Source organism: Podarcis melisellensis (assembly GCF_964234715.1).
Source record: "Podarcis melisellensis genome assembly, chromosome: 11".
Taxonomy (NCBI): Eukaryota; Metazoa; Chordata; class Lepidosauria; order Squamata; family Lacertidae; genus Podarcis; species Podarcis melisellensis.
The window spans coordinates 6,807,219-6,825,732 of record NC_138543.1 but is presented as its reverse complement, the minus strand read 5'-3'; the positions used below and the strand labels follow the sequence as shown (position 1 = coordinate 6,825,732).

Sequence of the window (18,514 nt, the reverse complement as noted above, 5' to 3'; positions counted from 1 at the left end):
GAAGTCCTGTTGATGGGATTTGCTCCCAAGTGTGTACAGGATTTCAACCTAAATTATCTAAATTACCCCAAAAGCTCACTGGAAAAACTTGTTGGCTCCCTGAACCTCCCACATTTTGAGAATCATTGTTAGGGCACCTGCTTTGCATGCAGACGATTCCAGGTTCAATTCATGTTCTCTCTAGTAGGGCTGGGAATGTCTGCTGTCTAAGACGCTGGAGACCCATTGCCAGTCTGAGTAGACAATATTGAGCTACAAGGACCAATGGTTCTGACTCAGCAGAGGTCAACCCCCAAATGTTCATGCATTCAGAAGCACAGTTGGTTTGTAATGATTTTAACTCAACATGAAGCCATACTGGCATTGAGATCATGATAGGTAAATGAACTTACCATATTTTTCGCTCTATAGGACACACTTTTTCCCCTCCAAAAATGAAGGGGAAATGTGTGTGCATCCTATGGAGCAAATGCAGGTTTTCGCTGAAGCCTGGAGAGCGAGAGACATAGGTGCGCACGACCCCTCTCGCTCTCCAGGCTTCAGGAAGCTATCCGCAAGCCTTTGGAGCCCGCGGGAGTTCCCGCCAGGCTCCAAAGGCTTGCGGATAGCAGCTTACAGCCCGAATCAGTTCTAGCTTCGGGATGGCTGCGCAAAGCCTCCGCAGGGCAGCGGGGTGCCCTGCAGAGGCTACAAAGGATGTCCCTGAAGCCTCAAGCCTTTGGAGTGCAGCTGCACTCCAAAAGCGTGAGGGATCTTTGAGGCTGGCAGTGGAGGAAAGCAGCACTTCCCCCCACCGCCAGCCCCACAAGCTCGGGGGGCAGTGGCAAGGCTGCACTCAGCCTTTGTGCTGTTCCCCAACCTGCTCTTGAATGCACCTTGTTTTAGAGGGGGAGAACAGGAGAAAAAAAAAATTCTTATTCTCCCCCTCCTATGGTCCAGTGCATCCAATAGAGCGAAAAATACGGTATGTTTCAGCAATATTGTTTTGTAAACCCCTTTTTGTAATAATTCTCCTGGAGCAAATACGTGTTCACACTGTAAGTTGTAAAATGAAGTTATCAAAGCTGGCTGTTCATTCCTACCTTTTGCTCTTGGATCAGAAAGGTGGTTCTTCCCACCTTAATCTTTAACGAAAACACAACGAAGAGAGGATTGCAGAAACGCCATGCATTAATCTCACATTACCCCACATGTAGGCACTTGCCTCACAGTGCAAAACAAAGCACACTTTATTTATTTTTATTTTTTACCATGGGAGCTAATATTTAAGGATTCGGTTTCCATGTCTCTAGCTATTTGCATAACACAGGCTATGGGGCAAATAGTGAGAAAAATATGTGAAAAGGCCTCTCTAAATAATTGGTTCCTTTTCATAATCACTTCTGCTGTTGTCTGAGGGACTTGGGCGCTTGTGTGCAAAGGAGAAACACAGGTCTTATTTTACTGGTGATCGCAGAGACTTCCTCATTTAAATATACCATGGGAGGAAATGAGCCAATAATGTATCCATTTTACCAAATCATGAAAGTCCCTCAATGGGAGCCAATTTTGTCTTAAATGATCACATTATATTACAGAATAAAGACTGGCTTTGCTAAGTCATGGCTTTTCTTTCATTAGAGCCTCTGGTTCTTCCAAAGCTCTTCCATGAACCTTAAAATAGCTTCCATTCAAATGACTGAACCTACCCTGGACCAACCTAGGATGCGGGTGGTGCTGTGGGTTAAACCCCAGAGTCTAGGACTTGCCGCTCAGAAGGTTGGCGGTTCGAATCCCCGTGACGGGGTGAGCTCCCGTTGCTCGGTCCCTGCTCCTGCCAACCTAGCAGTTCGAAAGCACGTCAAAATGCAAGTAGATAAATAGGTACCACTCCGGCGGGAAGGTAAACGGCATTTCCGTGCGCTGCTCTGGTTCGCCAGAAGCGGCTTAGTCTTGCTGGCCACATGACCCGGAAGCTGTACGCCGGCTCCCTCGGCCAATAAAGCGAGATGAGTGCCGCAACCCCAGAGTTGGCCACAAATGGACCTAATGGTCAGGCATCCCTTTACCTTTACCCTGGACCAGAATGCAGATTGTGGTCTAACAGGTAGCTGGGCCTGCCCTAGACTGATAGTCTACAGTTCTTGCATTATCCTCTCCCTTTCACAAGAACAGAGACTGAAGCACTATGAGTGGAATTCAACTAAGTTTTATTCAGAGTAGATGTGGTGTTGTTTTTACTTAAATTATAGTAATTATTTCCAAATGTGCATCTATATATATAAATTAGCATGTGAGAATCTTTTGTCCTTTTTAAAATGTACCTTTTGTGTGATATGAAGGTATGTGGTGATGGGGTTGGGCTGGAACTCTCAACTCTTCTCTGATCAGCAACAGAGAATTTCAAACAGATACACACATATCAATAAGTGTAATGTGAGCAAGTCTTCTAATTTTCTTTGTCAGTGAAGCATGGAAATTTGGCTTAGTTAAACATTAGATGTGATAGTGTAAGTGGTCCTTTCTGCTTTGCTGGGTAAGGATGCTTCTACCATCCTCCCTCCTCAATAATAATAATAATAATAATAATAATAATAATAATAATAATAATAATAATTTTATACTCTGCCCATCTGGATGGGTTTCCCCAGCCACCCAGGGCAGCTTCCAACAGATTATTAAAAACACAACAAGACATCAAACATTAAAAACTTCCCTGAACAGGGCTGCCTTCAGATGTCTTCTAAAAGTCAGATACAGTAGCATCTCGGCTTACACGTAAACTTCAGGTTGCGAAAGTGGCAAACCCGGAAGTGTTTCACCTCATGCGCATGCGCAGAAGTGCTCTACCATGCTACGTGCATGCGCAGAAGTGGTCTGCCACCACGCACGCACATGCGCAGAAGCGGTCCCTCAGGTTGCGGAAACCTCGTGATCCAACCGGAGCTCCAGAAAGGATCCCGTCTGCAACCGGAGGTACCACTGTAGTTGTTTATTTCCTTGACATCTGATGGGAGGGCGTTCCACAGGGAGGGTGCCACTACCGAGAAGGCCCTCTGCTTGGTTCCCTGCAACCTTGCTTCTCGCAGTGAGAGAACTGCCAGAAGGCCCTCGGAGCTGGACCTCACTCTTCCCCGACATTCCGGCATAGGAAGCTGCCTTAAGCCAAACCAGATGATTGGGTCCATCTAGCAGCTAGATTCTAGCTCAATGCTGCCTACAGTGATTGGCAGGTTCCTCCAGGATTCTTTCCCCAAACTCAACTAGAGATGTCAGGGATTGAACTGAATGCTTCCCCAAGCATTTGCTTATCTCGAATGGAAAGGAAAATTGCGTCAATAAGTGCATTGGCTTATGCAAGTAGCACTGTTTGAAGTGCTGTTTTCCAAACAAAGGCTTGGATAATTATAGCAAAGATGTTTGAGGATTTTGTTGGGAGAGGAAACAAGGGAGGATAGGTATTGTATGCAATGGGCATGCCTCATATATGGCATATCTGATTTATGACTATGCTTGTTTCCATGACAGCTTATCTGGCCATGGTAATTGCGGCCTGTATCTTGAATTTTCGCAGAGCTTTGGCCCTCTTTGTACTCACCATCCTGGGCATTTTCTTCATCTGCTGGGACTTTTTGATGGCCAGATATGAGGACAGAATCGCAGAATCGCTTTCCCCTTGTGGAAAGTTTCTGGATACCCAGTGGTTTTGGCTGAAATGGTAAATATGGTGGTTTCCTTTCTTTGCAGATGAGTTAGTTGCTCTAGCTCATAATCATCACATAATGTATTCATTGAAATCACACTTTGAAACCATGATTTATTAATTTTTAAAGAGGCAGGGAATATAAATGCAGCTTTATGAACACTGAGGATGGACCTTTAGGTGCTAGTTCTTAGTAAATGTTAGTGCCTTCTTAACCCTGCAGAAGTCAAATTCAGTAACATTTGAGGCCACCTCTCACCTCTGCAGCTGTCTTTTTTCACAGCAGTTTGATGTGTGGCACTTAGCAGATTTCAGTGTTTAGCTCATTGGTATCGAAAGGTTATCAAAGTCCCCCTAGGAGGGAACCTCTCCTATTCACTCCCACAAGGAATAGTGATGGCCACCAACTTGAATAGCTTTGAAAGACACATTCATGGACCGTATAGTAAAAGCTATGGTTTTCCCAGTAGTGATGTATGGAAGTGAGAGCTGGACCATAAAGAAAGCTGATCGCCGAAGAATTGATGATTATGGTGCTGGAGGAGACCCTTGAGAGTCCCATGGACTGCAAGAAGATCAAACCTATCCATTCTTAAGGAAATCAGCCCTGAGTGCTCACTGGAAGGATAGATCATGAAGCTGAGGCTCCAATACTCATGAGAAGAGAAGACCACCTCATGAGAAGAGAAGACTCCCTGGAAAAAAAGACCCTGATGTTGGGAAAGATGGAGGGCACAAGGAGAAGGGGAGGACAGAGGACGAGATGGTTGGACAGTGTTCTTGAAGCTACCAGCATGAGTTTGACCAAACTGCGGGAGGCAGTGGAAGACAGAGGTGCCTGGCGTGCTCTGGTCCATGGGGTCACGAAGAGTTGGACACGACTAAACAACAACAACAACAACAAGACTATCAATGGCTACTAGCCAGGATGATGCCATCGCCCTCCACTGTCAAAAGCAGTATGCCTCTGAATGACAGCTGCTGGGGATCACAAGTTGGCTGTTGTGCTGAGGTGCTGCTTTGGGGCATCCCATAGACATCTGGTTGGCCACTGTGAGAACAGGATGCTGGGCTAGATGGGCTTTTGGCCTGATCCCGCAGCCTGTACTCAAGTTCTTGCGTTCTTAGCAAGAGTAAGCCAGACTAGTTTTTCCTTGCTTTTTGGCAGCTGTAAATATATGCCTTGTCTTGTTTGTAGGTAAACAGGGAGGAAATACAGGGGGTTTTTGTGTGTTGATGATTTATATCTGTTTATTTGTTTTAAGGTAATTATAAAGTATTTTAAAAACATTTATGTGGGACGAAACATAACCCGAGAGGTCGGCATGCCTCTCAAAGGTCATGTACCACTGAAAGATGAATGCCTATTGTCAGGGGTTCAGGAGCAGAGGCACAGGGGAAAGAGGAAGCGGAGAGCGAAGGAGAACAATCCAAGGGCAGCGTAGGTGAGGATGACAGTGGGGCAAGAGATTCCATGAGCCTGTCCAGTGATTCGGAAGATTCCCAGAAGGGAGCACCGATAGCCAGAGCAAGGGGGGTCCCGGGAGGGACGCACCAGAAGCAAGGGACCAGCGGTGACTCCCAAAGCAGCAGCTGGAGATCGGGACCAGTTTCCCCACCAGAGCGTAGCGGGGGGGAAGAGTCCCATGTGTCAGAACCGGCTTCCCCTCCAGGGGAAAGAGAGGATGAGTCAGGGCTGACCACACCCCTATCGCTGAGTGAGGGAACAGAGGGGAAGTCAGATCCAGCGAGCCCCCCCGAAGGGGGAAGCAGTGACAGAAGCAGCGTAACGGTCAGGAGGAAAGTTGCCGGCTGGGCAAATGCACAGGCGCGCGGGACAGCTGGGAGCGAGGATTGGGAGCCAGGTCCTAAAGCATGCCGGAGGCAGGGGGAAGAATCCGGGGACTCTTCAGCATCAGAAGAGTCCAGAAAGGGCAACACCCCGGCGGGCAGACGGACCCAGAGGAGAAAGGAGCAAAGGAAGAGGTGGAGGAAGGCTAGGGTCTTGAACTGGTGTCTGGGGGGAGGAGATTCAGACGGAGCTTCAGCGGTCTAGGGTTGAGACGTAGAGCTGCGCGCCGCGGCTTTGGAATGGAAACTGAACCTTAATAAAGACTTTTGTATATAACAAGAACTGGCGTTGGTCCTCTGTGAGCTGGGACCTTGGGCAGCTCTGACACCTATATTCACGTAGACCCGCGGGTGGCCTTCACATTCTGATCTTATGCATGCTTACTTGGGAGCAAGTCCCACTGAGTTTAGCAGACCTTAACCCTAAGAACATATTGTTACAAACGCTCCAACTGATGAGCAGAAGGAATTCACAGGAGTCCCAGCCTTGGGTTGGGTTTTGTTGGAAAGGAGGTCACTGGAGCCTTATGGAGTCTTTGTGACATATGGTTTATTTTCAAATATATAGAGAGTGAGCATAAGATGGAAAGTTCACAGCACTGACACTCCAGTACACCTTGCCCCACCATTAAGTTTGTAGGTGGAGCAACAATACCACAGCCTTGGATTCTCACAGACAGCAGATGAGGCCTTTGTGTGACACCTGCTCTTGCGAGGGAAGGGAGGGAGGCCTAGCCCCCTCATCTAAGCATCACCTGCTATGATAATGAAACTTTGGACCAAGTTTACGTAACAAAGCCAATCTTTAACAGACCTAGATAGTGCCATTAATTTAACAAAGAAAGCAGTTTGACCATATCCCTCAACTGTCCTGGCAAACCTGGGATGTCCCTTTTTTTAGCAAGAGCCCAGCACCCACTTCGGGCACAGCCATCTCATGCCACTATCTCACCCTGAAAAAAGCACTTTTTCAGGGTCGCAATCTCATGCAGTGCCCAAAAGTGGATTATTTGGGGCACTGTGCTCTTGTGCATGGTCTCCTGAGACCATGATCTTACGCAGGTCACATGACTTGTGTGGGAGTGCAGCCCTGGAAGACACGCATCCCGGTTTTTCACCTCAAGGGCATGGTTTGACTATTTGATCAGTTTTTGGAGAAATTCTGTCTTAAAATCACAAGCTTGAAGAAGCCCCCCAAAATCCATTTAGTCTAACCCCAAACTTATTGCACTATGCATGGCGTTATAGTCTTAATCTGCATTGATTTCACTGGGATGTAAGCATCCTAAGCTATGCATAAAAACGCGTAGTTGTATTTTTGGTGGAATTTATTGCTTTCTTAACCTTCCTGGAAATAACCTCAACTCAGACCTTCATTGGTTGGTAAAGAGCCAAACTAACCCCATCCCATTCAAGTAAGAAGTGGCAAGCATACATTTCTGTCTCTTGTGAAGATGGCACAACCTATGCTGACCCAAAAAAACTGAGCAAGGTTCAACCAGCCATCTGTTGTGACCTGCATGACCACCCTCCTGCTGTCACACCCTAAGGCAAGTAGCAGAAACAGGAGAGTTATTGAGCCTGTGGTGGGCAGCCGTTCACAGAGATGGCGGGCTGCATTTGGCTTAGCGTGTGTGCTTTGTGAGGAAGGGTGGTACCAGAATAGTGCTTCTGTTTTGCTACTGAAAGTGATTTGTGGTTGTTCCAGATTTAGTTTTATTGTGCCCCATGGTGAAAGGCATGTAACCATTTTTTATATAAATAAGTTGCCTAAAGCTGAAGGGAAAAGAAATTTCGACCAAGATGATGGTTGTAAATCTTTTTACCTAGGGCAGTGTGGATATCACTAGCAGCTGCCATCGTGTGCTGGCTTGTCTTTGACACTGCCAGACAAGGAACCAACCAACTCATTTCCTTTGGCGGCCTTATAATGTATGTCTTCTTGATGCTGATCTTTTCCAAGTACCCAACAAAGGTGAGTTCTACATTTGCTTTGTCTGTGGCTTCATGTACCAACACTATAGACTTGGACCCCTGGCAAATGAGCCTACTTGCAGCAAGATTCCTAAATAATTATGTATCTGTTGCCGACAAATACCCAATTTGGGAGTCAAACTAAGGCAGAGGCTTGATGTGAGTACTTTTGATACAATTTATTAAAAACACTCTAGGCAGATGCTTTTATCTCCTATGGTCACAACTGGGCCAGGTCACTCAGAAGGAAATGATTGGGTTGCACCAGAATCTTGAAGATGCAGCCTAAGTTTAAGAGGGCTGAAAATACCCTAAACCTAGTCAGGGCTCCAGAAACGTACAGAAACAAGCCACAGAATATGTGGAGTTAGCCTATCTTTCTGAAAGAATTGTTCATTTTAGAATGGGATCGTTTCAAGAGATATTACTTAAAAAATAGTTGCTGCAATCTGAATATGGTAATAGCTTTCGAGTAAACTCTGTAAATAATATATATTAAGGGAAAAGATATGAAACACTAAATACTGTGTTATGAAACAACTAAACAAAATCATGCAATATTAAAAGAAAGAAATATGGAAGGGACGGGAAGTCAGATGTTCGTGAAGAAAATTTATTGCTGAAAAAGTATATACTTTTTGTGATGATTGATGTTTTTTGACGGATTGGTAAAGATGATTATGAGTTTATGTTGTACAAATATAATTACGAACAATAAAGTATAACATAAATAAATAGAAACAAGCCACAATGAAGAACACAGAGGAAGGTTCACCAGCATACCCAGAAATGCCAAACTGCATCTTTAATAGAATCCAGTGTCCTCTTCCCCTTGTTTTATGAATATCCCAGCTTTTGAGAGTTCTGGTTTGGGGGGGATACATCATCTGCTACAATCATCTCTGCTATGATGACAACAGAACATGGTTCTTTGATCACCAAAGAAGATCAGCTAACTCTGATTTTCTTGCCAAGAACCAAGGCTTTCATCGGAATCATAACCACTGCCCTAGTTCACCACAAGTCACTGAGCCTAAGATTTTTTTTTTTTTTTTTTTTTTTTTTTTTTTTTTTTAAATCTGTTTATTGAGTTTTACACAAATCAACATACATTCATTTAAAACAGTAACAAAGAAAAAGCCAAAAGAAAGAAAAAAAAAGAAAAAAAGAAAAGAAAGAGAAGGAAAAAAGAGTCAATAAGCAAAAAGAAAATAAGAAAAACAAATATTACATACATGTTAACTTCCATCCAACCCGGTTTGGGTTACAGAAATTCTTATAGCTTAGTCACTGCTTACAAAATTAAATCTGTTGTTTAAACGTTGCAGGTATTAAAGTCCATCCACTGAGGTTTTTTTCACCCCTAAATTTACCTCAACATAACCCAGGAATTTACTCCAGTCATTTTTTAGTTTGGTGTTATTATGATGTCTAAGTCTCTGTGTCAGTCTCGCTAGTTCCATGTATTGGAATAGTTTTAACTGCCATTCTTCAACTGTAGGTGTATAAGATGTTTTCCAATTCTGTGCCAGTAAGAGCCTAGCCGCTGCCGTGGCATACTGGAACAGGGTTTCATCCTCTCTCTTTATCACGCCCCCTACCATTCCCAACAGGAACGCCTCCGGTGTCTTTGGGAAATTATACTTTAATATTTTCTTTAATTCGTCGTAGATTTGGTCCCAAAATCCTTTCACCGCCTCACAGGTCCACCACATGTGGAAGAAGTTTCCTACCCTGTTCTTACACCTCCAGCAATTGCTGTCTCCGGTTTTATACATCTTCCCCAGACTAGCCGGGGTGATGTACCAACGGTACATCATCTTTTCTAAGTTCTCTATAAGGGCAGCACAAGCCGTAAACTTCATTCCTTTCGTCCATAATTCCTGCCATTTCTCCTGTTCCAACTTATGTCCCAAATCTCTGTCCCATTTAACCATTACCCCCTTAACTATCTCATCTTTGGTTTCCCAGGACAGCAACTGCTTATACATTTTAGAGAGGAGTTTACTATTTGAGTCCAATATTTCTACCTGATATTTCGATTTTCTCTCACTCATGCCAGTTTTTTTATGTTCCAGCCACAGTGCATTAATCTGATGGTATTGAAGCCAACTGTTTAATTTCCCTTTTAACTCATCATAAGGTCTAATCCTCCAGCCCCCTTCCCGTTTAACTAATAGATCTTCATATGTCCATCTTTCCCCTTCTTGATTTATTTTTTTAAGTGTTATGATGTCGATTGGGGATAGCCACCAGGGCGTGTTGTTTTCTATCACTTTTTTATTCCTATTCCAAGCTTCAAGCAAGGCACCCCTGATGATATGATTTGAAAAACTCTTATGGGCTTTTCCCTTATCCTGCCACAAGTAGGCATGCCATCCAAATCTGGCATCAAAACCTTCAAGATCTAATAAGTCTGGGTTTTTTAGGGTCGCCCATTCCTTTACCCAGCAGAGGCAGGCGGCATCATAGTAGAGCCTCAAATCTGGGACTGCAAAGCCCCCCCTCTCTCTTGCATCTGTCAGGTGTTTAAACTTAATTCTGGCCCTTTTTCCTTGCCATATGAACCTCGCCAAAGTTCTCTGCCAGGTCTTAAAGCAGGCTGTTCCTCTAATTATGGGGATACTCTGGAAAAGAAACAGTAATTTTGGTAGGATGTTCATCTTGATCGCGGACATCCTGCCAGACCATGACAACTTTAATCTACTCCAGGTATCTAAGTCTTTTTTAATTTCCTTCCAGACCTTGGTATAATTGTCTTCTAATAAATTTATATTCTTTGGCGAGATCCATATTCCCAAGTATTTAACTTTTTTCACTACTTTAATGCCTACCGATTGTTCCAGCTGGTTCTTGGCGGGTCCATCTAGGTTCTTCACTAAAATTTTAGTTTTATTTTTATTCAGTTTGAACCCCGACAGCTTACCGAATTCTTCTATAATCTTTACAGTGTTACTAACGCTGTCCATTGGCTCCTCTAGGGTTAACACCAGGTCGTCGGCGTAAGCCTTCAACTTGTATTCCTTCTCCCCAATTTTTATTCCCCTTATTCTTAATGATTCCCTTATCTTATTTGCCAATATCTCTAAAACCGTGATAAATAGAAGGGGGGACAAGGGGCAACCTTGTCTTGTGCCTTTTCTTATTGGGAAGGGGCTGGAGAGATTGTCATTTATGATCAGGCTGGCCCTTTGTCCTGAGTAAATTGCTTTTATTCCTTCGAGAAAAGGGCCCTCTATTCCCAATGTCTTCATGCACCGTATTAGGAAATTCCAAGAAACATTATCGAATGCTTTTTCAGCATCAATAAATATCAATGCGGCCGGGATATCAATCTTCATATCTAAATATTCAATGATGTTCACTACATGTCTGACATTGTCTTTTAGTTGTCTATTCGGTAGAAATCCCACTTGATCTTTATGAATGATCCTCATTAGGGACTTTTTAATCCTATTCGCCAAGATCTCTGCAAAGATCTTATAGTCATTATTAAGCAGGGAGATTGGTCTGTAATTTCTTATGTCTGTTTTCTCTGTTTCGGATTTTGGTATTAACGTAATATGTGCTTCCCTCCATGACTCGGGAATCGTCCCTCCCTGCAAGATGTTATTAATGACCTCAGTAAGTACCGGTGCAATGTAGTCTCCTAATGACTTATAATATTTGGCAGTTAATCCGTCCGGGCCAGGGGCTTTCCCGATTTTCATTTTCTTAATGGCCTCTTTTGTTTCCTCTATCGTGATCCTCTTATTTAGATGTTTTTTTTCCTCTTCGGTTAAGCAAATCCCTCCACATTCTACCAGGTATCTTTCTATTTCTGCTTCCTCTTCCTCTCCCTTTTCGTACAACTTTCCATAAAATTGGACAAATCTTTTTTCTATTTCAGCTGTCTCTTCCACTCTTTGATCATCTATTATAAGTTTATTTATCACATTTTGCTTTTTTCTTTTCCTTAACTGCCACGCCAGCAGCTTTCCAGGTTTATTAGCTGACTCGAAATATCTCTGCTTCATATATTTAATTTTCCACTCCACCTCCTGTTCTAGTAAAGCTGAATATTGTGCCTGTAGTATGTTAAGGGTTTGTTTAACTCTATCGTCTCCTGGTTTTATCGCTTGTTTTTTTTCACAATCTTTTAGTTGAGTGAGGATCTCTTCTTTCTTTTGATTTCTCAATCTCTTCCTGTAGCTATTTTGTTGTATCAGGAGGCCTCTCATGACCGCCTTACTGGCGTCCCAGACTATGTCGATGGTCGTACCCTTATTCAAATTTAACTCTAAAAAATTCTTAAGGGTGTCTTTGGCTTTGTCCATAACCTCCTCATTTTCAAGGAGGTAATCATTCATCCTCCATCTGTATGGGCCTGAAGGCTTCTTTTTTATTTCCACAGTTATTGGGCAGTGGTCTGATAGGGTTCTAGGGTGAATTTCGCATTCCCCTACTCTCGTCACAATTGCTCTAGATACCCATATCTGGTCTATTCTACCCCAGCTCTGGTGGGGTTCTGAGAAAAAAGTGAATTGTTTTACTGCCGGGTTTCTATACCTCCATATATCAATTAGGTCGAGGTTTTCCTCAAGATTTGTAAAAGATCTTGGTAACTTCCCTTGGTTTATTTTCCCCTTTTTTATGTTTCTATCCATATTCGGTATAGGTACCCCGTTTAGGTCTCCGAGCAGTATTAATTTATGATCTTCCAATTCTAATAATATTTGCTCTAATTTTTCAAAGAATTCGGCTTTGTTTGTATTAGGGGCATACACCGTTACCACATTTAATTTTTCTCCCTGACAGTTGAGTTGAATTCCTACTATTCTTCCTTCATCATCTTTACAAATTAAAGTCGGGTCCCATTTTTCTTTAACATATATCACTACTCCCTTTTTCTTATTTATTCCCGAGTTGACAAATTCTACTCCTAATTTTTTATTTACCAAAATATGTCTATGTTTTTTTGCTATGTGCGTCTCTTGAAAACATATTACGTCATAGTTCTTGTTTTTCAAAACTTTCTCGATTTTATTCCTTTTATGTTTCTCGTTCAGTCCGTTCACATTCCAGGATAAAAATTTCAGTGAAGAAGTTATCGTTTAAGTTTGCAATACAATAAACTCTCAGAACCGTTCTACCAGCTTAAAGTCTGGCGCCCTTGTTCTCTAGGACCTCCTCCTCTCCTGCCGCTTCCCTTCCCACTGCGGCTTCACTCTTTTCATTTTCATCCTCGGTCCCTCCCTCTTCCCTTCCCGGTCCCCTCCCTCTCCATCTCTCTTGTTTTTCATCCACCTCCCCATCTAGTAACTTGCTTTCTATCCTGCCAAGCTCCTTCTCATATCTTCTCATGAATTTTTCAGCTTCCTGGGAATCCAGTAGTCTAAATTTCTTATCTTTATAGAAAAAGGTGATCCCTTCCGGGAATTCCCATCTATACTGTATGTCGTTTCTTTTCAAAATGCCCACCACCTGTCTAAATCCTTCTCTTTTACGCAACAGTCTTGTTGGTATTTCTTTGTATATAATAATGGGCCTCCCGCCAATTTTTAATTTATTCCGGTAACTTGTTTTTAAGATCAGATTTTTCATTTCCAACGAGTTGAAAATTACTAGACAGTCCCCTATAAATTTATTTGCTTTTAGGTGTTGGGGTTTTGTTTTAATTCTAAATGCATTCTCAATGGTAAGGGCCACTTCTTCTTCTTTTAAACCCAGCCAATTTGATAATTCCTTAACCATTTTTCCTTTTATATCCTCGTTCCTTTCCTCTTCCACTCCCCTAAATTTTAGATGGAGTTGTTTTTGTCTTAGTTCAGTCATGGCTAGGTTATCCCAGATCCGCTCTTGTTCTTTGTTTAAATCCCTCAGATCTTCTTTCATCTTTGCTGACTCCCTTTTCTGTTCCCTTATCTCTTTCTGCATTTTTTTGTTGGATTCTTCAATTATTTTAGATTTAGTTGTTAACTCTTGAATCTTAACTGAAAGTTCTCCTACTGCACATTCTATTTTCTTATCAATCATCTCCTGTATTTCTTCCAGTTTGGTTTCTATGTGTACCTCATTTTGTTTGAATTCCTCTTTAATTTTAATCCAGAGGCAGTCCAAGTCTCTGATCTCTTCCTGTTTTGAGGGTTTCCTATCTCCAGGAGTCCCTCCTCCCCTTTTCCCATCTCTCCCCATCATCGCTAAATCTCTCCCTTATCTCTCCCTTATCGGGCTCACACTCTTTACTCTCATGTAACGGAGAGGGGAGGGGGGGGGATTAAATCCACTACTGTTGAAGGCAGGGATAGGTTACAGAGAGAAGGGGCCGGGGACCAGGTGCAATAAAGAGGGACCAGGGCCGATAAAAAATTAAACAGCGATCAATAGAATTAACCCAAGGAAGGGGAGGGTAGGATGGGGTAAAGTGGGGTGTTTCCCGTCCGGTTGAATGAATGGAGGGGGGGAGGATTAGCAAATAAACTCCCCCTGTAGCTGTTAGTGGATAAGGTTAATGGGTAAAGTCTTAGAGTACCATCACCGTCTCCCGCCGAATCCACCAGCCACACTCTTCGGGGTCTTCGGGAGGTCTCTTATCAATTCTCTTATATACGCCGACCCGTCCACCAGGGGGTGAGGTAATCCAGCAGCAGTAAAATATTAATGAAGTAAAACAATAAACTACCCCCCTTTAGTTTTCCAATAGTATGTCCCGTAGCACATCCAATAGAATGTCCGATATACAGTCCAATAGATTGTCCGAATATAAAGGAATGTCCGAGAGTCTATATTCAAGTCTGTATTCAAGTCTATATTCAAATAAGGCAGCTAATAAGCCCCTGCGCATCAGTTTAAAAAGAAACATTAGCGCTGTGGGGGCTGACCTAGAAACCTCTGTACACCTTATGGCACCAGTCTGTGATATTGTAGCCACAAAATCTAAGTCTAAAGTTCTCTTTCTCCTAATTCTTCACCAGTAATACTGGGCTTAGTACACTAGAAGCTCCAGCAGGTCTTCTGGCGCTTCAACGGAAAGTACAAAGAACAAAATCCCTGCTTGACTGAATGCTGAATAAAGTAACCAAACCGCGTCCTCCTCTTCTTTTAAATTAAATCAAAATTTAAAATCCATAGTCTCTTCTCTCGTCGTGGGTTTGTTCTACTCACTCAGTCGGACTGGCGTGTATCTCCTTCCTCATTCCTGCGACTTCGTATCAGCGCCATTTTATCCGTCCGCCGGGAGGACACCAAACAAATAAAATCCAACGACATCCAGGGTTCTCCCAGCTTTAACCAGCGTCTTTTTCTAAGTATACACACTGGGGAATCCGTCAAAATCCTATGGTAGTCCGTCGCTTTTCTCAGTGGAAGCTAGAGGCTTCTCACCACGGAGTCGGTCTTTCCCTGCTTGCGCTCGCAGATCCGCCACTCTCGTGACCTCTCTGACGAAAAGCCCGAAAAGTCGGCGGTCCCGCTCCCCGCGCTGCCAGGCGACCTATCCCCCCAGGGTCTCCCCCTTGGGGTTTTTGGGGTACGTAGAGCCCTTACGAAACCCCAAGCCTCCGTGGTGATCGAAAAAACCCGAGCTGGGGTTTTCCGCGCTTCCTCGCTGCCGCGACCGGAACCGGAAGTCAGCGAGCCTAAGATTTTTAAGTCTCTTTGTATATGAGGAAATAAGAAACATAGAAAAGGAACTGCATACAGATACAAATTCTGATAGTTAAACCACTTTCCTGGAACAATTAATGTCTTGATTGTAACCCATAATCCTCCACATAGTATTCCTAAAAACACCAATTGATAATAAGCCAGTCATCTTGTGTTTTGCCATGAGTCTTATTGCCCCTAATGGGCCAGTTCTGTTACAATGAAATCCAAACCTGACCCCACTTAGCTTTAAAATAGTCGAGATTTACAATCTGGGAGAAAACTGCAAAGCAGAGGATAGAACTCTTCATAGTGGGATACTTCATATTCTAAAATAAGTATGTTCTGGAAGCTTAGACTGTTAAATTCTTCCAAATGGTCAAGTATTAGAACCACAAAACACGAATACACACATGTGCCTTTAACAGGTTTTTTCCCTTATACAAGAAATTTTAAGCCGTAATATATAAGATATATATGGCAAGGTGTTAGGAGTTCAAGAAGTGCATTCTACTCCCCTCCCTTAATTTTCCTTTTCCAATTGTCAGTCAGCATTGCTATTGAGCATGCTCAATCCTCAAATAACTGTTTTAGGAAGGTGTTTTCTTCTGGTCCCCTTAGTTTTAAAACATTTGGGTACTTCTGCAAATCATGGAGTTTCCCTATATCTGTGCATTTTGCTTTCATATTTGTTAGTGGCCCTGTTTGGACTGTAACCTTGTTCATGCTCAGCACCTGAGACTGCTATTAGATTGGTCAAATTTGCATTCTAAATCGAGTGCCTATCATTCTTTTTGCTTTCTTTGTTTTGATGCATGGCTAGGTTGTCTGGAGACCAGTAATTTGGGGGATAGGATTACAGTTTATTCTTGGACTAATAACTTTGAGGACAAAAGTAGGATTCGATGCATTCAACTGGCTTGGGGGTCAAGTGCAGGTAAGCCATTTTATTTTACCTATATGCATCAGCAAGAAGAGCTGCGTGGGTGGCTGCGGGAGGGGAAAGAGAGCCCATGTGAGTGGCTCCATGAGGAGCTATCCCAAAGTAGGTTTATCTGTCACATCCTGGGGGCTGAAGCATACTCTCCAACATGCTGCAGAGGAAAATCAGGATGTGCATCTTTTGGGGCTATGCAAGTCACATGGCTCACATGAGAACACTCCCCACCCCCCAAACACACGTCTTTTGGGGCTGTGACTTTTGGGTGATAGAGTGACTGCTGCTGGTCACGTTAAAGGGGGACAGAGAAAGAGAGAGACCTAGATCTAAGAGATCCATCCCATGGTGGATAAGAAGACGGGTGGTGGGGGGGGGAGAGATAATCTTGTTAGGATATTGATGTTCCTTTCCACCTTAAAAGGAACAGGCAAGACTGTTGTGTGTCACATGCCTGTTTACAGTCCAGCACAGCCTGCTGGGAACTTTCGTTGTGGATAGCTTTTGTTTTTGTGCTTCCTGCTCTTGGACACGAAAGAGAGCAGACATGTATTCTTTGTCCTGAACTATGCTGAATAAAGGGACGCAGGTGGCGCTGTGGGTAAAACCTCAGTGCCTAGGACTTGCTGATCGTAAGGTCGGCGGTTCGAATCCCCGCGGCAGGGTGAGCTCCCGCCATTCGGTCCCAGCTCCTGCCCACCTAGCAGTTCAAAAGCACCCTTAAGTGCAAGTAGATAGGTACCGCTTTATAGCGGGAAGGTAAACGGCGTTTCCGTGTGTGGCGCTGGTGCTGGCTCGCCAGCTGCAGCTTCATCACGCTGGCCACGTGACCCGGAAGTGTCTTCAGACAGCGCTGGCTCACGGCCTCTAGAGCGAGATGAGCGCGCAACCCTAGAGTCAGACATGTACGGGCAGGGGTACCTTTACCTTTATGCTGAATAAAATGCTTGTAAATACGCTTTACATATGCCTCTGTCCGCCACTTCCATTATGAAGAGTTATTCACACTGCTGATTAGAGCGTGCTCAAGTTTCTGAAGCTATCAGTCGCTGATTGATGCTGTTCCAAGGGAGACCAGAGTTTGCCCGGCTGCTGGCCGGTGGGCTGGAGCCAGCTGGGGGCCTGCAACTTGCCCCCGTTCCCTGGACACATCCCAACAACACTCACTAGCTCAGTGGGGCAACCCCAACGTCAGCAGAGGTTGACTGAGGGAACCCAGAAGTAAGCTTAGAACAAGCAGTGGCACTGCGGTGGGAGTTCACCACCAGATGTCACACTGCCGCGCAAGGAGCCAGGTGACATGTGCAAGCTCAAAAAAGGTGTGTCTTTTGGGGGCATACTCTCATGGGAGCCAAAACAGGATACCCTGGGATCCAATCCGAAGCCAGGATGTCTTCTGTAATGTCCCGCTTAAAGTGGGACAGTGGAGGGGTTTTCTGAAGGCAAGCAGCAAAGTAGATTACTTTGAGCATAGAGCGATTACTTTTGATACGGCCTGATCCATGTGTGTGACTCCCGGCCAAGATGAGACTGTCCACTTTTCCACCAGGGCACCTGTATCTTCCTTTCATGGAGGATAATATTGTCAGTTTCTTGCTCTGATGGCGATTGTCCTTCCTCCACAGTCAGAGGCAGCAATGCTTCTGAATATCAGTTGCTGGAAACCACAGGAGGACAGAGCACACTTGCGCTTGAGTCCTGCTTCAGTGGCATCTGGGTGGCCACTGTCAGAACAGGATGTTGGGCTCAATGAGTCATTGCCAAAGCAGGTTCCATTTTAGAAAAGGCCTTCTGTGTGGGAAATGGAGGGATGCCTCTGCTAAGATTAACCAGTTAAAATTGAAGCATTAGTGCAAAGGTCTACACTAGGAGTGAGGAACCTTTGGCCCTCCAATTACAGTGGTACCTCAGGTTAAGAACTTAATTCGTTCCGGAGGTCCGTTCTTAACCTGAAACTGTTCTTAACCTGAGGTACCACTTTAGCTAATGGGACTTCCCACTGCCGCCGCACAAATTCTGGTCTCATCCTGAAGCAAAGTTCTTTTTATAAAGATTACCCGCTCTAGGATCCCACAGCTAATTCTCCCCTGGTCTCCTCGGTGGCCCAAATATGACTAATTTAGCCAGCTAGTCCTGGTGATCATCTAATGTTTATTGGATGGATTTCCCCCCTAAATTGATTTTTGATTTTTGATTTTATTGTTATTCATGTTTTATACCGTATTTTATGCTGGTTTTTTGTAGCATCAATTAAGTGTTTTAAATATGTTGTTAGCCGCCCCGAGCCCGGGTATAAATAAAAATTTATTATTATTATTATTAACCCGAGGTACTATTTTTGGGTTAGCGGAGTCTGTAACCTGAAGCGTCTGTAACCTGAAGCATCTGTAACCTGAGGTACCACTGTATGTTGGACTACAACTCCCATCATCCGCAACCATTGACCT

At 43.9% G+C, this 18,514-nt stretch overlaps 1 protein-coding gene across 2 annotated transcripts in view; it reads left to right on the top strand.

Annotated features, from left to right (window-relative positions):
- Nucleotides 1–18,514, top strand: part of SLC28A3 (solute carrier family 28 member 3) — a 50,784-nt gene that overhangs the window by 14,119 nt on the left and 18,151 nt on the right. The window contains exons 5-7 of one of the 2 annotated variants that reach the window (XM_081930581.1): nt 3,508–3,697; nt 7,364–7,508; nt 15,954–16,067. In XM_081930581.1, coding sequence (XP_081786707.1) covers nt 3,508–3,697; nt 7,364–7,508; nt 15,954–16,067 — 449 coding nt within the window. The remainder of the gene's footprint in view (nt 1–3,507; nt 3,698–7,363; nt 7,509–15,953; nt 16,068–18,514) is intronic. The other variant, XM_081930582.1, reaches the window with a different exon arrangement.